This window comes from Phaethon lepturus, unplaced genomic scaffold (genome assembly GCF_000687285.1).
Source record: "Phaethon lepturus isolate BGI_N335 unplaced genomic scaffold, ASM68728v1 scaffold14574, whole genome shotgun sequence".
In the NCBI taxonomy this organism is placed as follows: Eukaryota; Metazoa; Chordata; class Aves; order Phaethontiformes; family Phaethontidae; genus Phaethon; species Phaethon lepturus.
Window position 1 is genome coordinate 21,993 of NW_010537085.1, and position 15,840 is coordinate 37,832.

Genomic DNA, 15,840 nt, shown 5'->3' on the forward strand with positions numbered 1-15,840 from the left:
AAACAGAGCCTTGTTACCCAAAAGACTCAACCTACAGTCTACTAGTAAACGCTTTTGAAAAAGCAGTCGGATAATTTGTCCTGTTGAGGATCATTTTAATAGTGGACGACAGACTGAACACCCCACATCAAATCAGGTCCCTGAGCACCAAATAGCAGGTACCATGTTTAGTTTACTAGGGACACAGACATCCAAAGAAGTATCAACCGTACTTCATTAACTCCTGACAACACTAATTGCAACATTAACATCAGTATTACTTCAAGGATGGCATAATCAAAATAAACTACCATTGACTTGACACAGCATTAAGAAAAAATACAAAAAAAGAAACCATGAAGCACTGTGGCCAAGCTGAAAAGGGTTGTGAACACAGAGATATCTGGAGCCCATTCACTGCTTTGTCATTAATCTGCTGTGACACTACAGAAGGCACTACCCTCCCACAGAGCTGCTCACAGACTGCCAATTCTTTAATGCAGGGTTTGTTTCACTATACATGATCACATCTTGGCTGGAGTTCCCAGATACTACAGTAGCAAAAATAAATATTGACAGCAGAGGTAACCTTTCAATGTTTTTTGACTGGTAACGAAGTGTCTGAGGCATCCAAGATCAAGCAGAGACAGTTCCTCATCCTCCAGTCACCCGTCTTCCAAAACGAAGACAGACAGGTAGATGTAAAAAGGAGGCATATTAGGACTATGACAAAATAATGCCTTTAAGTTTTTTTTTCCCCACTAACATCTATTCTATGAACACATCAGTTTATGACTATAGTTCAGATGTATTTTTTTGCTTTCCAGTATTTCAGTAGAGTCTAATCTTGCATCAAGTAACACAAGCGTTCAAGAGCAAAGCTTTGAAGAACCAAACTCTTTTAAGGTTTCTTTCTCTGGCAAATAACATTAAAATGAAAGGATATGGGAAAACACAAATTGAAGTAGCATATATGGAATTAAACTACTCAAACCAGCAGTTTATGCAATTCCTTTGGAATGGAATTTGGCCTTCAGCTGCAAGTTAACAAGTGGTACTTGTTTTTCCATAAAGCAATCAGTTATTAGAAGTCACTGCAACAGCACATTTTCAAAGAATCAATGACCTTAGCTTTGAAATAAATTTTCACTTTGCCTCAGCATTTAAACAGTGGGAGATCTACAGCACAATGCTACTATGGCCTCAATGACACTTGCTTACAAATGGTTAGCCATCCTGCAAGGCAGCAGCCACTCACATCTATCCAGGCAATAAATGACACACTTTCTCTTTCCCTCTTTAAGCCACTGGAACATACCTTATTTTTCATCCTTCATTTCTGTAGATCTGCATTATTTCATTCAGGACTAGAACTACAAACGGGCCACACTGCAGTTGCCTTGGCAGCTCCAGGGCCCTTCAGACACATGCTAACCAGGAAGTTTCCAGTTAAAGCAAGTCCCTTAAAATTAGCTTGACTGCATCACTTGGGACAGAATATATACTCACCCTTTATCTCTTTGGTGAATTTTACCCGATGAGAATCAGTCAGAGGTCTTGGTTGTTCATCAATATTATGAATGTCAAGAACTTCACACATAAACTGAATTACAGGTTGTGCTTTGTAGAAGGCAGTGGCAGAAACTAAAAAGAGCAAAATATTAAGCGTAAAAAACCCCCAAGTCAGAATGTTACGAAACAGTATATAAATGAATGCTTTTAAAAATTCCACATAACCCTCAAGCAAATGTTGTGCAGCACACAATTTTAAAAACAGATTAGCAAGCCTGGCAACAACTCAGTATACAAAAGCCAGCGTAGAGCCCACAGTGACACATCAGTCTCCAGCACAGTTATCCTGCTACTACTTTGCATTCCAGGGTTTTGAAAGGATTTTTCCCCAGATAACAATTATTTCTAGAGAGCTGTAATGTCCCAGAGAGACACTCTCTTTAGACTCTGTATGGAGCTGCAAGCAGAGAGAGTATTAATATCTCACTGCTGAAGACTTTTTAACATGAAAGCCAAGATGATTACATATGCAATATAATTTTGTCAATGATACAATCTGCTCAATTAGTGAAACAATATTTGGTGGAAAACGTAAGCACTATTTTGACTATACACAAATTATGCTAGTGTAGCGGCGAGTGCAACTCTTGATCTACTAAAATCCCTTACCGTCCCTGCATACTAATGACACAATCACATTAAGCAACAACATACTGTTTTTAAACAGGACAGTTTGTTTATGGTCTTCCTTCCATAAAATGAACTATCTGCTTGACGAAGTTATAAGCGATTGAAACACTATCTTTTAGTAAGAAAGGTGAGGTGGCACTAGATATAGCTCAAACACAGTAAACTATTTAATGCATTTAAAGCTTTAAATTGCAACAACAGAAGAGAAATACTTCACAAGCATTTCATTAGTTTTCCAGATCTCATGTACCAAAACCAGCACATCTCTGCTAATACAACGAAACATTCTTCAGACATGCGTCACTTTAGCAGGCTGCCAGCTTCACATGACGCACTCCAGCCAACACCTCCGGATGTCGATTACTGAATGAACACAAGTTGCTCACACCCCCAGTGACTGGCAGCGTGCGGCTTGTCTCCCACAGCAACACAAGCGACGGAGAAACAGTTTTTGAAGGGAATCTCATACAAGTTAAGCAACTAAAAACCAGGCGATGGGATTTGAACGTAATCTTCACAGCCTCAAACCACAACATAGAGTGACTGTCCTGTAAACCATACCTTACAAAGTTCTGAAGTTTCTCGCTTACAGAAAGGACTGAAAAACTTCTACTGCAAGAGTAGCTATTACGCTTTCTAATGCCAGTAAGAAAAGTTTGCTTCACAGAAAGTGACAGCACAGTACATGGTAAATTGGTGTAAATTAATGCTCCTACCCTACCTGAATTGTAGTTATCTCTGTACCTAGCATGTATAGACACTAGTATTGGTTATTTCTCAGACTGGTAAGATTTTTACATTGATTTTTCAAACAACAGCTGTCTGAAAGGTAATTTTGCAAGAACAAACTCATCTGAAGTCACATCAGCATCATCCACAATTTAGATGATGCAAGAACAGACTTGCAAATTTTCATTGTGATAGCTCAGTATCATCTGCAACATTTTATTATGCTCCAAGACAGACGGTAAGCACAACCTGACTTAGACCGCTTAACCTAGTTGTCTTGATTTTGCTGCGATAGAATCTAGAATCAGTTTTCTGTTCAGGAAAGCTGCATTTCTGTAAGACGACTGCAGCACCCGTTACTGTGAGAACAAAGTTGATAAGACACTTTGTTCTAGTTCATGGCCGGCCACGGCATGCGAGTTTCCATAGTGATCAAGGCCTCTAGCAGTCTTGAGATAGCCAGGTGCTAAAGCTGGGAGGAACAGAGGCCAAGGCAGCTGAGCCGGGCTGGCCACCAGAAGTATTCCATACCGTAAATGTCACGCTTGCCGTAAACTGGCGACTCTGCTGGGAGCAGCTTGGTCTCTCCATGGCTACCATCCCTGGAGGGTCTCGCCCGTCGTTCTGCTCCCAAGGCCGGCTCTCCCTGCACTGGAGCTGTGCCGCTCGCAGCGTCCAAAAACCAGCCTTCGCTGCTGGGAGCGTGCAGCTCACGACCACTATATGGGCTGAGTATGACTGTGTACTTTATATTGCTTTAGTATTAATGTTAATTTTATTGCTTTATTAAATCTGTTTCTGTTTCAAGCCACGAGTTTCCTTTCTTTCCCTGAATTCCCTTTCTTGGCGGAGAGGGGGTTTTCGGGGGATAGAGCAATTGCTAGCGTTTAGCGCAGAGGTGGGCTAACCCAAGACGCTAGTGCAAAACAGACAGACTATTTACCTTGGCTTTATAAAGCATTTCAAACAGTAAGAACTGAATGTGAATTAGAGAAAACTTTAGGCAGCACCTGCATCTCGAACACTGACATTTTTCAACAGGGGTTTAACAACTAAATAGACTCGGCGTGCTTGCAGCACCAAGGAGTCTGACACAGGCACCGGTTGATCTCAGAAGCATTCATCTGGGACTTAAGTGGTGCAAAGCAGATCTGATTTTGCATAAGAAAGCCCATCTCCATTAGCCCTATTCAGTGTCAGCCTAGTGTTTGTGATATATTTTAGAGTTTTCTTGGAAGTACTGAACAACACCTACTGTGGACAGCTGCATGGGGACACATGTTAAACAGTTTGCCTGTTTTACTGTGGATGTACCAATGCAGAAAATTAAGTAGGAAAACAAGTTATGCTAGGCTTTTCTTTCCTATATAGGAGTAATTTTTTTTTTTAATATGGCAAGTAAATTTCTGCCAAAACACTGACATGATGACAAATCCAGGGGGGAAAAAAAAAAAAAAAAAAGACTTGGATTTCTAGGTAGCCTTTGCGATATAGGTCTGGTCTCAGCTGGCTGAACAGGAAGCCAATGTATGCATACATACACTTTCATTATTACAATCTCACTCTACTATTATTGCAACTTCTGCAGTAGGCTGAGTTCACAGTTAATGTTGCGTTTCTTAAGGCTATTACAACAGACAACTACTAAATCTTCAAACTGAGCAATGCGACACAAGTATTTTTCAGGTGAAAACCCTTTGTCTATAAAGCAATTAGAGTTTGAAAGTTTGCTTATTCTCATATAACTTCTAGCAAAATACCCTAAACTACTTTAACTATTATTTACAACATGAATTAGCAAATCAGTGTACAAGATGGCTTCTTGTTACTAAATCCCTCTGCACAGATGGCACCACAAGTTATCACCACACAGAAATGTGGCATCGCAAACTCAAGCACATGACAGGAAAATGACCAAACGGCATGGTCATTTTTATTCTTAGTGGCACGTTTGTTATTATCTTTACTCTTAACCCTGAATCCCAACTTACCATCAATATTGAGCATCATCTTCCACATGGCAGGCCGAACAGACTGATGGAATCCAAACCAGACCTCCCTACCTCCACCCAAGGGGTGATCATAGCCTTCTGGAGCTGAGAAAAAGGAGCGGCCCACAGGGGTATACCTAGTGAAAAAGATGTTTTATAAACCACACGTTTATGCTATTGCTTTCCAAATAAAAAACCCTCTAATACAGATTATAACACACAGCATTATTTTTTTGGAATGTTGTGCACTGGGAATCTGTGCCTAGAACCAAGATTAAACAATACACTCTGCTGCCATTCCCACTGCAGTGTTTTTAAATTCAAACAAAATGTTTACTAGTTTTAGCAATGCACAACACTTCCAGTTCTTACAATAAATCAAGAACTAAGTTATCTTACCCTTTCTGATCTTCCACTTCAAGAATGTATAATCTCTATCAGAGCAGAGTCTGTACAACAGCATTGTACATGCTGGACTAACCCTCAGATATAATTTTGCATGTTTTACTATGGAACATTTGAACACAATGTCCACTGAGAGAAGGAGTAGCCACAGTGGAAACTGTTTTGCAGGTAGAAAACAGCTGCTCACAAACCTCCACGCTTCCTCACATTTGTAATGACAGACATTAGTACAGAGGTTAACATCTTTTGTGTTTTCTTAGGATCCAGGGTAGCTGAGGAACACTGGCTTCCATAAAACCACAAGTAATTTTAAGTCAGTTACACCCAATGAAAAACACCAGCGCAAAGCCATCCTACCATCTAAAGCCAGCAATCAAACTTTAAAAGTAACTTTCATTGACCAAACAAAGCAAAATTAATTTGGCCTTCTCTAACATTTCAGAGTGCTGAGATAAAGAATAACAGACTTTGTTAAGACAGGTATCTAGTCTCACCTGTGTATGAGAAGCATGCATCATTGATGGGTGTATCAATGAATAAAAAGACTCGTGCTTTTAGAGAGTCACTGCCATCAAGTGCACAATACTTGGCTCAATTTGAGCAGAAAGCATGAAAGCAGTGCTACAGCATACTGTAATCTTTCAGTATGTCAATTAAGGCCTATAACTGTTTCCTATTTCCTGATCTTTTCAAACAAAACCATCACCTGCTCTGGAGTTTAAATATCTACAGAAATACACACTTCCACATAATTAGCTTCAATCTCTCCAGTTCAGCTAACCAGCTGTGCTGCATAAGGGGAATGATCATTTTCTCCTTTCACCTGTGAAGAAACAGGGATGAAGCTCTCCCAGTGGGGATACTTCAGGAAAAGACAGACTGAGGAAGACAGTGAACCTACTTCATGGAGGGTAGGTGTCGTAGCACCACATCGACAGCATGAACAGGGTTAGTGCTGATAGGTTTGTCTAGTTCCAGAGGCTCAGGCAAGGTTCTTCCTGTCAAAACTTCATGCAGCAAGTGCCAGCTCACCCGAGAAACAAACTTTATTGACACTTTGAAGGGACGATCTTTTCCACCTTCTCCCGGTAATGTCACATCCAAATCCACCTGGGTGGGGGAGGAAAAATTAAAAAAAGCAGCTATTTAATCTCAAATCTGGTAGCCTTGAATTTTCACTCCTTCCCATAACTAGGCCAGAGACTCAAAAACTCTGGTATTTAGGACACAGCACATCTGATAAAAGTACATTATCAAATGCACGAAAATAAAGAGAACTGGGTCCTCACCAAGCAGAAGAGGATCACGTAACATTTTGTCATCTTGAATCAGAAAACTCTTCATTGCACAGAAACCGTAGTTTGGTTTTTTTAATAGTACTTCATCATAAGATAATGTATTATGGTCTGTAAAATGGCGTATTTAATAGATTTTGCCGTAGAAAGAGCCTACTAAATTCTAGGGAAGGTTTTGAATGCAACCATTACACACGCATTTACATACATCGGAATTTGCAGAAAAGACATTAGAAGGACTCCATCTCAATACAGATACTGTAAGACACTTTCATTTTTTCTGAACTCATCAATATTAGAAGTTGGGCTTGTTTCTTTTTCTTTCCTAAGAAGCTGTTACAAATATCTGCTTTTTCTCCCCCAGTTATCTTACCCCAGTAGTGGCCACAGGAAGCGGATTGGCTGTATAAAGGCTTCTTTTCCCATCATAAACCGGTCTACGGTCCCCAAATATTGTCACTTTAAAATGCTGCACCATTGAGTCCACCACCTCCCTAGAAAAGTTGATATTTACATTGAAGATGTTTTCAAAGTATCAGACTGAAACTGGCTCCCACACACCCTGTGCTTTGCTGAAGTAGTTTCAACAAACATATTACTCAAGTAAATTCTAGAACACCCAGAGATATTCCAAAAAGATGTTTCACATACTTCAACTAAAATAACAGATAAACACTGAAGAATAAAATAATAATCAATGCAAATGCTCAAATACTGGAAAATATTGTTACTAATTTCAGAAAGTCCCCAAAATAACTGAGGCCTTTGTATAACCTTTATTACAGACAACAAGGACACTCTTACCTTGGAAGAAACCCACAAGCTAGTGTTATGAAAATCTAGTACAAACTGACAACTGAAAGCTATGCCAGTTCATGGAAGCAGCAGTTAATTGTACTGCCTACCTAGAAACTTTGATCTGCTCTTCAAGTAACAAGAGTTTTGAATTCTGCCTACATCGTATATAAAATATACATATAAGTGTACCCTAAAAAAAGTCTTAGCTTTAAGTCCTTAATAATCTGAGTTTGTACAGCAAAATCAAGTAAAAGCCTAATCGAATTTGCACACAATTATAGATTCTCCTAACTTTCTATGAGTTGATGGCAATACAGAAAATAGTAACCTGATAGAAGCACTGAAATTACACTTGAAAAAACACCGTAAAATTTTCAGCTTATATAAAAAAAACGCTTTTTGATACAAGTAGTAGATATATTACGTCCAAAGAGACTTGTGCAATACCTCTAACAGAAACATGCCTTCAGGGTTTGAATTCTTCGGGGATCCTTTGTGTTTCAGGGGCACAACAACTGTATCTTATTTGATACAACATAATTCCTTTATTCTACAGAAATTAAACACTTTTCATAAGCATATGCAAACTAGCATCCTTGCAAAGCAGAAGCTTACTAGTATACCATTTCCTGACCAGGCAATATTAACCTAAAGTACTTCAGAAAAATGATAAATACTGCCCTCCTCTTCAAACAAAATTAGTAGCAGTACTTTCACCTCTCAGCTGGGACTTGGGGAAAGGAAAGAGAAATTCTCCATTTCACAGTTCTTTATGGTACTAAACTCTCAGAATCCAAATTCTTTCACTGGCTAAAAGCACATCAATATACTTAAGCAACTTCAAAACATCTTAGTACTCAGCTGTGCTCCTGCAGAAGTCCATCTTATCTGCTCCCTTATACCACTATGCACAGGGATAAGTGTGCAAAGAAGTGCCAGCTTATTGACACATAACCTGTGACAAAATCAGAGGGATAAAAGTTAGTGATGAAGAGTAGGAGCCGGAGAGAGAAGCAAGAGGCTCCGAAAAACAAAACTCCCATACTGGAGTTCTCAGCTGTCGCTCTGCTATAGGTCTCATGTACAGCACGCTTCAAAGCAAAGCACTATTTACCTTCTGCTTTCCAGTTTACAACGTAGCGGAAACAGTGGTAAAGAACATTGCTGTAAAGGAAAGTGAAAAGGAAGCAGAAGACACTCTAGATTTCAAAGCCTCCCTACAGCTAAGTTAATAAAGGTGCAGCTGAATTTAAAAACAACAGCAACTATTCAGGAACTAAAACCCCTGTTTATTCCAAATACGAGCATATAGACAGGATGTTAGTCAGTATTTCAGAATAGTTGAGTCCATGTAAAATCCACTGATTTCTTAGAAATAACTGTCACAGCATGCAAGAGAAAGGGAAATATATTTCTAAGGAAAATTCTTCAAAGCAGGTATTTCAGTACACTTCCATTTAGACTAATGAAAGCCATTCTTCTCTGTGTCATTCAGAGCATACTATCAAAGACATTTATTCAGTAGATACTATATCCTTTTATTTGGCTCATTTATACAAGCTCTTGCAGTTTTTAAGTAACATCTGCCACATTTTTACATACATGAAAGTTGGTAAAGTAGTCGTATTTTTAAGTAACTGATTTCATGGTTCCCTACTTTGAAAATATAACAATATGCATGCAAGATTTACCCTCAGCTTTCAGATGTTAAACTACAGTTTATGCTCGGATTCATAATTTGCATATCATATTTGCTGTCAAAATTTGAAAACAAAATTATTCTTTCATTTGAAAATATTTTACTATTAAAGCAAATAGTTGGGTTTGCTGCCTGTGTTCAATTAGTCTTCTCAGTTTACCTTGACAAAAACCAGACAACTGCTTTCCTTATCCGGATAAGGAAAACACAGTGTCTTTACTGGTAGAAAGTTGATGTGCTTCTGGACAAAGTTACACATACATCTGAACTACTCCCATACTACAGCTAAATTCATGAATGAGAAACCTCAAAAAGCACTTAAAATTAACTCCAGTCTACAAACAGCACTTCTGGGAAACAACTAACACTCACACAACCTAACAAAAGTCAAAAGCAACGGTTAGATACTCAAATCTGAGACTCACAAAAGGCATGAAAAGTTGTCTCAGCTGCAAGCATGCTCTTCAGGAAATGATTAGTATTTAGGTAAGCAAAAATATTGACCATTTCACATAGAGTTACTTTACAAACTCAAACCAAATGCTTTTGCCTCTCCACATGAACTGGAAACTTCAGACGACAGAGCGTTTATCTAACACATAACCAACTAAACCAAGCTGTGACGAACATCAATTTTGGTTCTGGAAACAGGCTTGAAATCACCCTACAAACAGGGCCATGAAAGGGATTTTTTTTTTTCTTTTAAATTTTAAATAAAATTTAGTTGCTATTTTAAAACAACTTATTTCAAATTAACTATTTTCAAACATCTGTAGTTTTTCCCACTGTAATGGAAACAACTACACAGTGAATCACAGACTGCAATTCCTGGAGCAACCAGAGTTCTTACAGCTTTGTCTCCCTCAGTCTATTTTAATCCGGTATTTCCATACAACAGACAAAAAAGTGGTTTTAGTCAACAGATTTTAAATGAAATGACATTTATCTTCATGACTAGATCACACTAGAAAAGAATCAGACATATAAAACAGTAAGTCAGTCTATGAGCACGGCTTCACAAGCATTATTCATTTAACAATACAGTAGTAAATTAACCTTTCATAACAGTAAGGTTATATTAAATATTAACACTGGACTATTGTATCCCCATTTTAGCAATTTATTAGTTTCCTTTTAATTAATACTTAACATAGATATTTATATAGCCTTCATAATAACTGCAGTATGCAACTAGCAAGGGTGTGGGGGGGGGATCACCAGCTAGAATCAGGCCCTAACAACATGTTATTGTTAAAATGCAAAAAGCCAGAGTTGCAGATGAAAGAGGAAAAAACTGCTTTTCAGCTTCCCTGAACTTTAACTGATGAAATAGATTTCACAAGAGCCTAACAAGTAACTCCTCCTAAAAATTATTCAATGCAGGGAAGAAATATAGGGAACACAATCTTGTAATCTTTAAAAAGCAAAAGTGATTATAGCTCTAATGGAATGTTTTCGATTAACTACTCTTTCTGAGGCGGCTTCTCTGGCTCCCAAAATTTATGAAGTTTAGGACAAAATACACAAAGACCATATACAAAAAGCTGTACTAGCAATCTGTTAAGGCTGAAGAATCCAGGACTCAGCATATAGTTTGTTGGATCACAAAATGAACAGGGATATGGACTATGACAATATTCTCTCCATTTAACCAGCAATCCAGAAATAAAGTAGCCTAGGAAGGGATTTAACTGACCCTAATACATAGCAGACATGAAAATTAGATGAGATATAATATGCTATACAAAATGCTGTAGCAACAGAGAAAGGACACAGGTGGAGCTCAAACCAAGCCTGACCATTTCACATACACAAAGTTGATTGCATTAAATATCTATTAACAAGGGGAAAACTAGTCTGTTCGCAGTGCTTTCATACCACTACTCCTAATGGAAGCTTCCAGCTGAAGGCTGCCTCCTCCTGTACCTACTGCAATGGCTTTTAGTCACTAGCTTCTGATCACAGCACCAAAGTGAATTAAGTTGGGGAACCTTTCAGATTAACCACTGCTGCAATGAATCTCAGTATCAACTGAGGATAAAAACACCCACAGGAGCAGATTCCTACCAACTCAAATGATTCAACAGTCAGTATTGCAAACAAAAAAGGTTACTGCCTACAGCTATACCATGTTTATGCTGCCCTGAAGAATGGAGGTTGCTGCCAAACGGCTTCACAAAGTATTGTGGCCACTAATGGCTGGCCCATTTCATAGCATCTGGCCACAACCAAACTGCAAAGAACTTGGAACAGGCTCTGTACCTGTCTCTCAGACGTTTATGAGAACTTGCACACACGTCTCCATAGCATAATGCTCAGATTTTAAAGCTACATACAGACTATATTTACTTCAGTAGGTCCCTCGGTTACTTAAAAATTTCAGTATCAGTATAATTTACAGGACAAATTTCACCTTCTTACCTGTTCACCCTCCGAGGACACTTATCTGGTTTGATATCCACCTCATAGAGGTAGACATCAATCTTTGGGATTTCAACTTGGAAGCAGTTGGCCAGCAGTTTAATGGGTTTGCCCATGGTGCCATAGCCAGGACGTCTGGGCACCATGAGTAGGGGCTGTGCCCCGACGGGTCCTGCAAAAGAAAAAGACATCAGAGATTAGAACATATGCACAGACAAGCTGTGTTGCAAAGGTACTACTTGCTTAAGCTTCATCAGTTTAAAAATATGTAAGGTTCCTTGCATTTGCAGGTACACATACTTGTCTCCCATTGAGACTTGCTAATGTACTCCCTTTTTCAGTCTTAGGCAACTCCCTGAACCAACTCACACGACAACCAGGCAGGCACCAGACCCAGCACACTGGAAGAAGGGAAAATTAGCTGTATCAAACAGCACACAAGCAGCATGCTAACCTTAAGTTCCAAATGAACACTTGCCCATTTTTCCTCCACAAGCCTCCACCCACACCTAGATTGTTTTCTTACTGATGAGTTTCAGCTTCTGTGATTAGCATGAGTAAAATCAGATTTCCTAAACAACAAACAAAGATAGATGTGCTTTTCCTTGTAACACTTTACTGTTGTGGAAAGCCTTTCTGCCATTAAAACACAAGAAGTTTTAAAAGTCTCTTCTGAACACCCTAGTAACAATAAAGTTGCTCCAGAATACAAAAATATAGAAGCAGTTCTGGACTGATGTATGTTGTCTGCAATAAACTCTTAATTTCATTGCCGTTATTAGCTTTGTCTTGGAAGACAGATTATTTTTGAACTTTGCTGGCTGAAAATGCATGAAGGGTAAAAACATTACCTCCTGTCTAAGTGCACCAATAAAGCCGACTGACCAGAAGAGGAAAGACTCAGATTAAGACACAGGATTGTAAAACTCCTGATTACTTATACATTAGAAAAGAATACCCACAGCTACTCAGAGAAACCATCAAAATGTGCAATAAGAGATGGGTATTATGAAAGTCAGTTAAAAACGCCTGTCTAGTAATGAGAATCCTCAGCTCAAGACCTGGGTTACTCATGCCTTACAAAACCACACACAGTAGTAAATGTAGTCCACTTTCAAGAATTTCTACTGGTATTTGTACTTAAAAATATCTCTTTCCAGTCAAGAAGTGACAACAAAACCAACATGCTTTGTAGCCCAATTTTTAAAAAAATTACTCATCGTACAAATGTCATGATTTACAGAGCATTCGATGAAGTTAGTTAAAAGTTCTCCCCTCAACTCCTACTCAGTGACGCAGATAGCAATTCCAGCCCACTCATTTTCATAGAAGAGTTAAAATGTCAAGTGCTGGTAAAAACAGCTTATTTGTCTTTTGATTAATCTCCAGCATTCCCAGAAAAAAATCACATTATCTTGAAGGAAACGATGTACTGAGAATAGGTGAACATCAAAGCTAAGTTCCACTGTAACATTTGTCTGGCTCTACCCAGAAACCTAACAAAAATTTTTGAGTGGGCTTGGCTTTGAGCCATAAGATAAAACAAAAACATAAAACAAGAAGCATTATTTAAAACACCCTCACAGACTATGTGTATGCAAGACTTGTTCCAAGCATCTGTTCTCTTCAACTTTTTCTTCACTTTAATACTGTCACACAAGTAAAAGCAGCTCTACAATTTACTCCAGATATATTTTCAGAATACAAGCATATGCAAAAAGTTACTACTACACGAGTGACATAAATGACTCAATAGCTTATTTTAATATTACAAAGACATACATGCCACAGCTTATATTTAGTTCGCATCTGTAGGAAATGCTAACAAAACTGCTGAAATAAAGAGAACATTAAAAAGGTTGCTATAGTCTGGTCTGCCCTGTCTCCCCCCACCCTATTTGTTGAAATCATGTAAAATATAAAACCAGTTGCTAAAATCTGTAAGCACAGAAGAAACAGTCAGCATGAACACAATCCTTATGAAGGTTAGATGAAGAAGTTGAAGTGCATGGAACAGGGAAATATAGTATGGCTGAAATCTTTATCACCATCTCCTCTGGAAGTTGTACTAAGTTAAACTTTTTAACTGAGCACTCAACTGCTGAAGAAGAGAGAAAACCCTCCAGCGCAATGCTATCCTGTTATGTATCCCTTTGCTTAGATTAACAGAATCCTAGTGATCAGCTGCACAAGGGCAAAAACCTGAAACAGAGAAATGATGTTCAGTTACCAATATGAGGCAGGGTGCACTTCAAAACCCCAGGTCATAAAAGAAATGCTCTACTCAAAGCCAAGTATGCAAGCAGGCCTCCAACCTCTGCTCCTTGGAAAACAGTGGTGAACAAAACAAGAAAATACCAGTTGCTAGACAAAAGCTTTCTTTAGCCTCACTTGTTCAGCTGTACCACACACAGCTCCTCAGGGAACAGCTCACCCTGGAAGAAGTTAGAACCCAGATGCTATCACTGTCCAAATACACTAGCACCCACTCAGAATATCCCGCTTTCAAAATACACTAAATTGCCAGATTGCATGTTGTGAAAGTCTGTGTCACTGGCTTCAAACCTGTGACTCAAACCCCAATAATAAACAACAAGTGACGCTCTCTGAGGACAGCTACTGCTCCTGTATCACATCAGTGACTCACTCAACCTCATGCCTAAGTCCTGTGTCAAACTAATAGAAATAAACACACGAACCAAAAATACTAGAAGTAGTAGTATTCTAAACAGAACAGAATGACCACGATCGGCAGACCGATTCCTTCATGTTATTCACCCACTGCAAAAATAAAGTCATTAAAGTTTCAAAAATCTGTGCAAAAGCGTTAGTGCAGCACAGCCTGACTGCAGCGGATGGAGGCACAGCCTCTCGGCACCTCCAGAAGAGGAGAAGCTCTGCACTGTTCGCTTGACAAGAGAAGCTTTAGAGGAGAAATGTCTTTGTGTTTAAGAAACTATTACTACTCTGCCATTAGAGTATCAAATATGCCATTAGAGCAGCAAATATATTCATTTACCTAGTATGTTCTTAGATATCCAAGAAAAAAAAAAATTCAAGTCTGCTTCGCATGCCAGAATAGTAGTCAGTTCACAAAACCAGTTAAGGAAAGTCCCCAACACTGGCAGTCAACTGATTTGTAACACAACAATGCATGCACAAATAGGAACTAAGCTTGATGCTTCGGACAGATTCTTGGAAGGCTTTTATACAGCAAGGGAGTATGTTTCAAGAAGATATGAGATCCACCACTAAATAACTTGAACCTTAGGAAACACACAGGAAAAACCTGCAGAGAAAATATTTATCTAAGAGTTTAAATCAGTAATAACACAAGGTAGGAAAAAAAAAAAAAATCTTTTCAGGACCTAAAGTTATATCAATTTATAAATTACCGTTCATAGCATTTGCTGAAGTCATTATTCATGAACATCCTTCAGCAATGTCGGAAGACTTTTTTCTCACAAGTGAATGCTCAATAAACTAGCAGGAGCGAAATCCCTTACAATATACCTGCAAAATAGACCAATACTAAATCAGGAAAGTTCCATCTACTCCATCTACCAAGCGCCCCACGCTGTGCTGTGCAGAGCCGCGTTGCCACGTTTAGAAGCGGGCGTCTGGAATCCCCGCTGCATGTCACAGGGGATTTACACCAGTATTTCCCATGGGCATATACGGGACGTTACTGTTCCAGCCCAACGTGCGCAGCAAACGCAAGCTAGTTATCTGTGCCTGCCGCACGAGGCTGGGTAACGTCAAATAATCTATGTCCCGTAACCATGTAGCTCGCTGATGAGAGATGGACAATATTTTAAAGAGCTTTGCTGATATTTAATCCAATATTTCAACAAAATCCCAGAAGAGATGAAAAAGGAATTGTCACCTTTAGAGGGCTTAATGAGGAAACTAATATTTCAAAATGTTAAAAAAAATTGATGAAATGGAATAAGTGTATTGTTTATTAAATACATGCTGAAGAAAAAACTCATAGCAATACTACTTTTTCAAAGAGCTACGTGGACAATGAAATTAATTTCAAGTGCAATTATGTGGCACCTCTGCCAACAGAACCATTTACTCCAACTGAACTTGAAAACAGTAGAAATTTGCAGTTGTCAGTATTCAGACCCACAATTTGAAAATTTCCATTTAAGTCAGATCATATTCCAGACCAATATGGAAGTCCCTCTAATGGTTTAAATAAGCTCTGAATCAGAATCTTTTCTTCTGTGGAATTATAGATATTATAATGAACACAAGACACAACAAAAATTGACTGTAATTTCTATGGCAATACAGCCAGCAGTATGGAACACAT

At 38.7% G+C, this 15,840-nt stretch overlaps 1 protein-coding gene across 2 annotated transcripts in view; it reads right to left on the reverse strand.

Annotated features, from left to right (window-relative positions):
* Positions 1-11,710, reverse strand: part of AGO3 (argonaute RISC catalytic component 3) — a 23,398-nt gene extending 11,688 nt beyond the window's left edge. Inside the window, exons 1-5 of one of the 2 annotated variants that reach the window (XM_010286375.1) lie at positions 11,520-11,710; positions 6,975-7,095; positions 6,208-6,416; positions 4,902-5,038; positions 1,489-1,623 (exon numbers count right to left, since the gene is read on the reverse strand). In XM_010286375.1, the coding sequence (XP_010284677.1) occupies positions 1,489-1,623; positions 4,902-5,038; positions 6,208-6,416; positions 6,975-7,095; positions 11,520-11,710 (793 nt within the window). The remainder of the gene's footprint in view (positions 1-1,488; positions 1,624-4,901; positions 5,039-6,207; positions 6,417-6,974; positions 7,096-11,519) is intronic. The other variant, XM_010286376.1, reaches the window with a different exon arrangement.
* Positions 11,711-15,840: the final 4,130 nt, after the last annotated feature.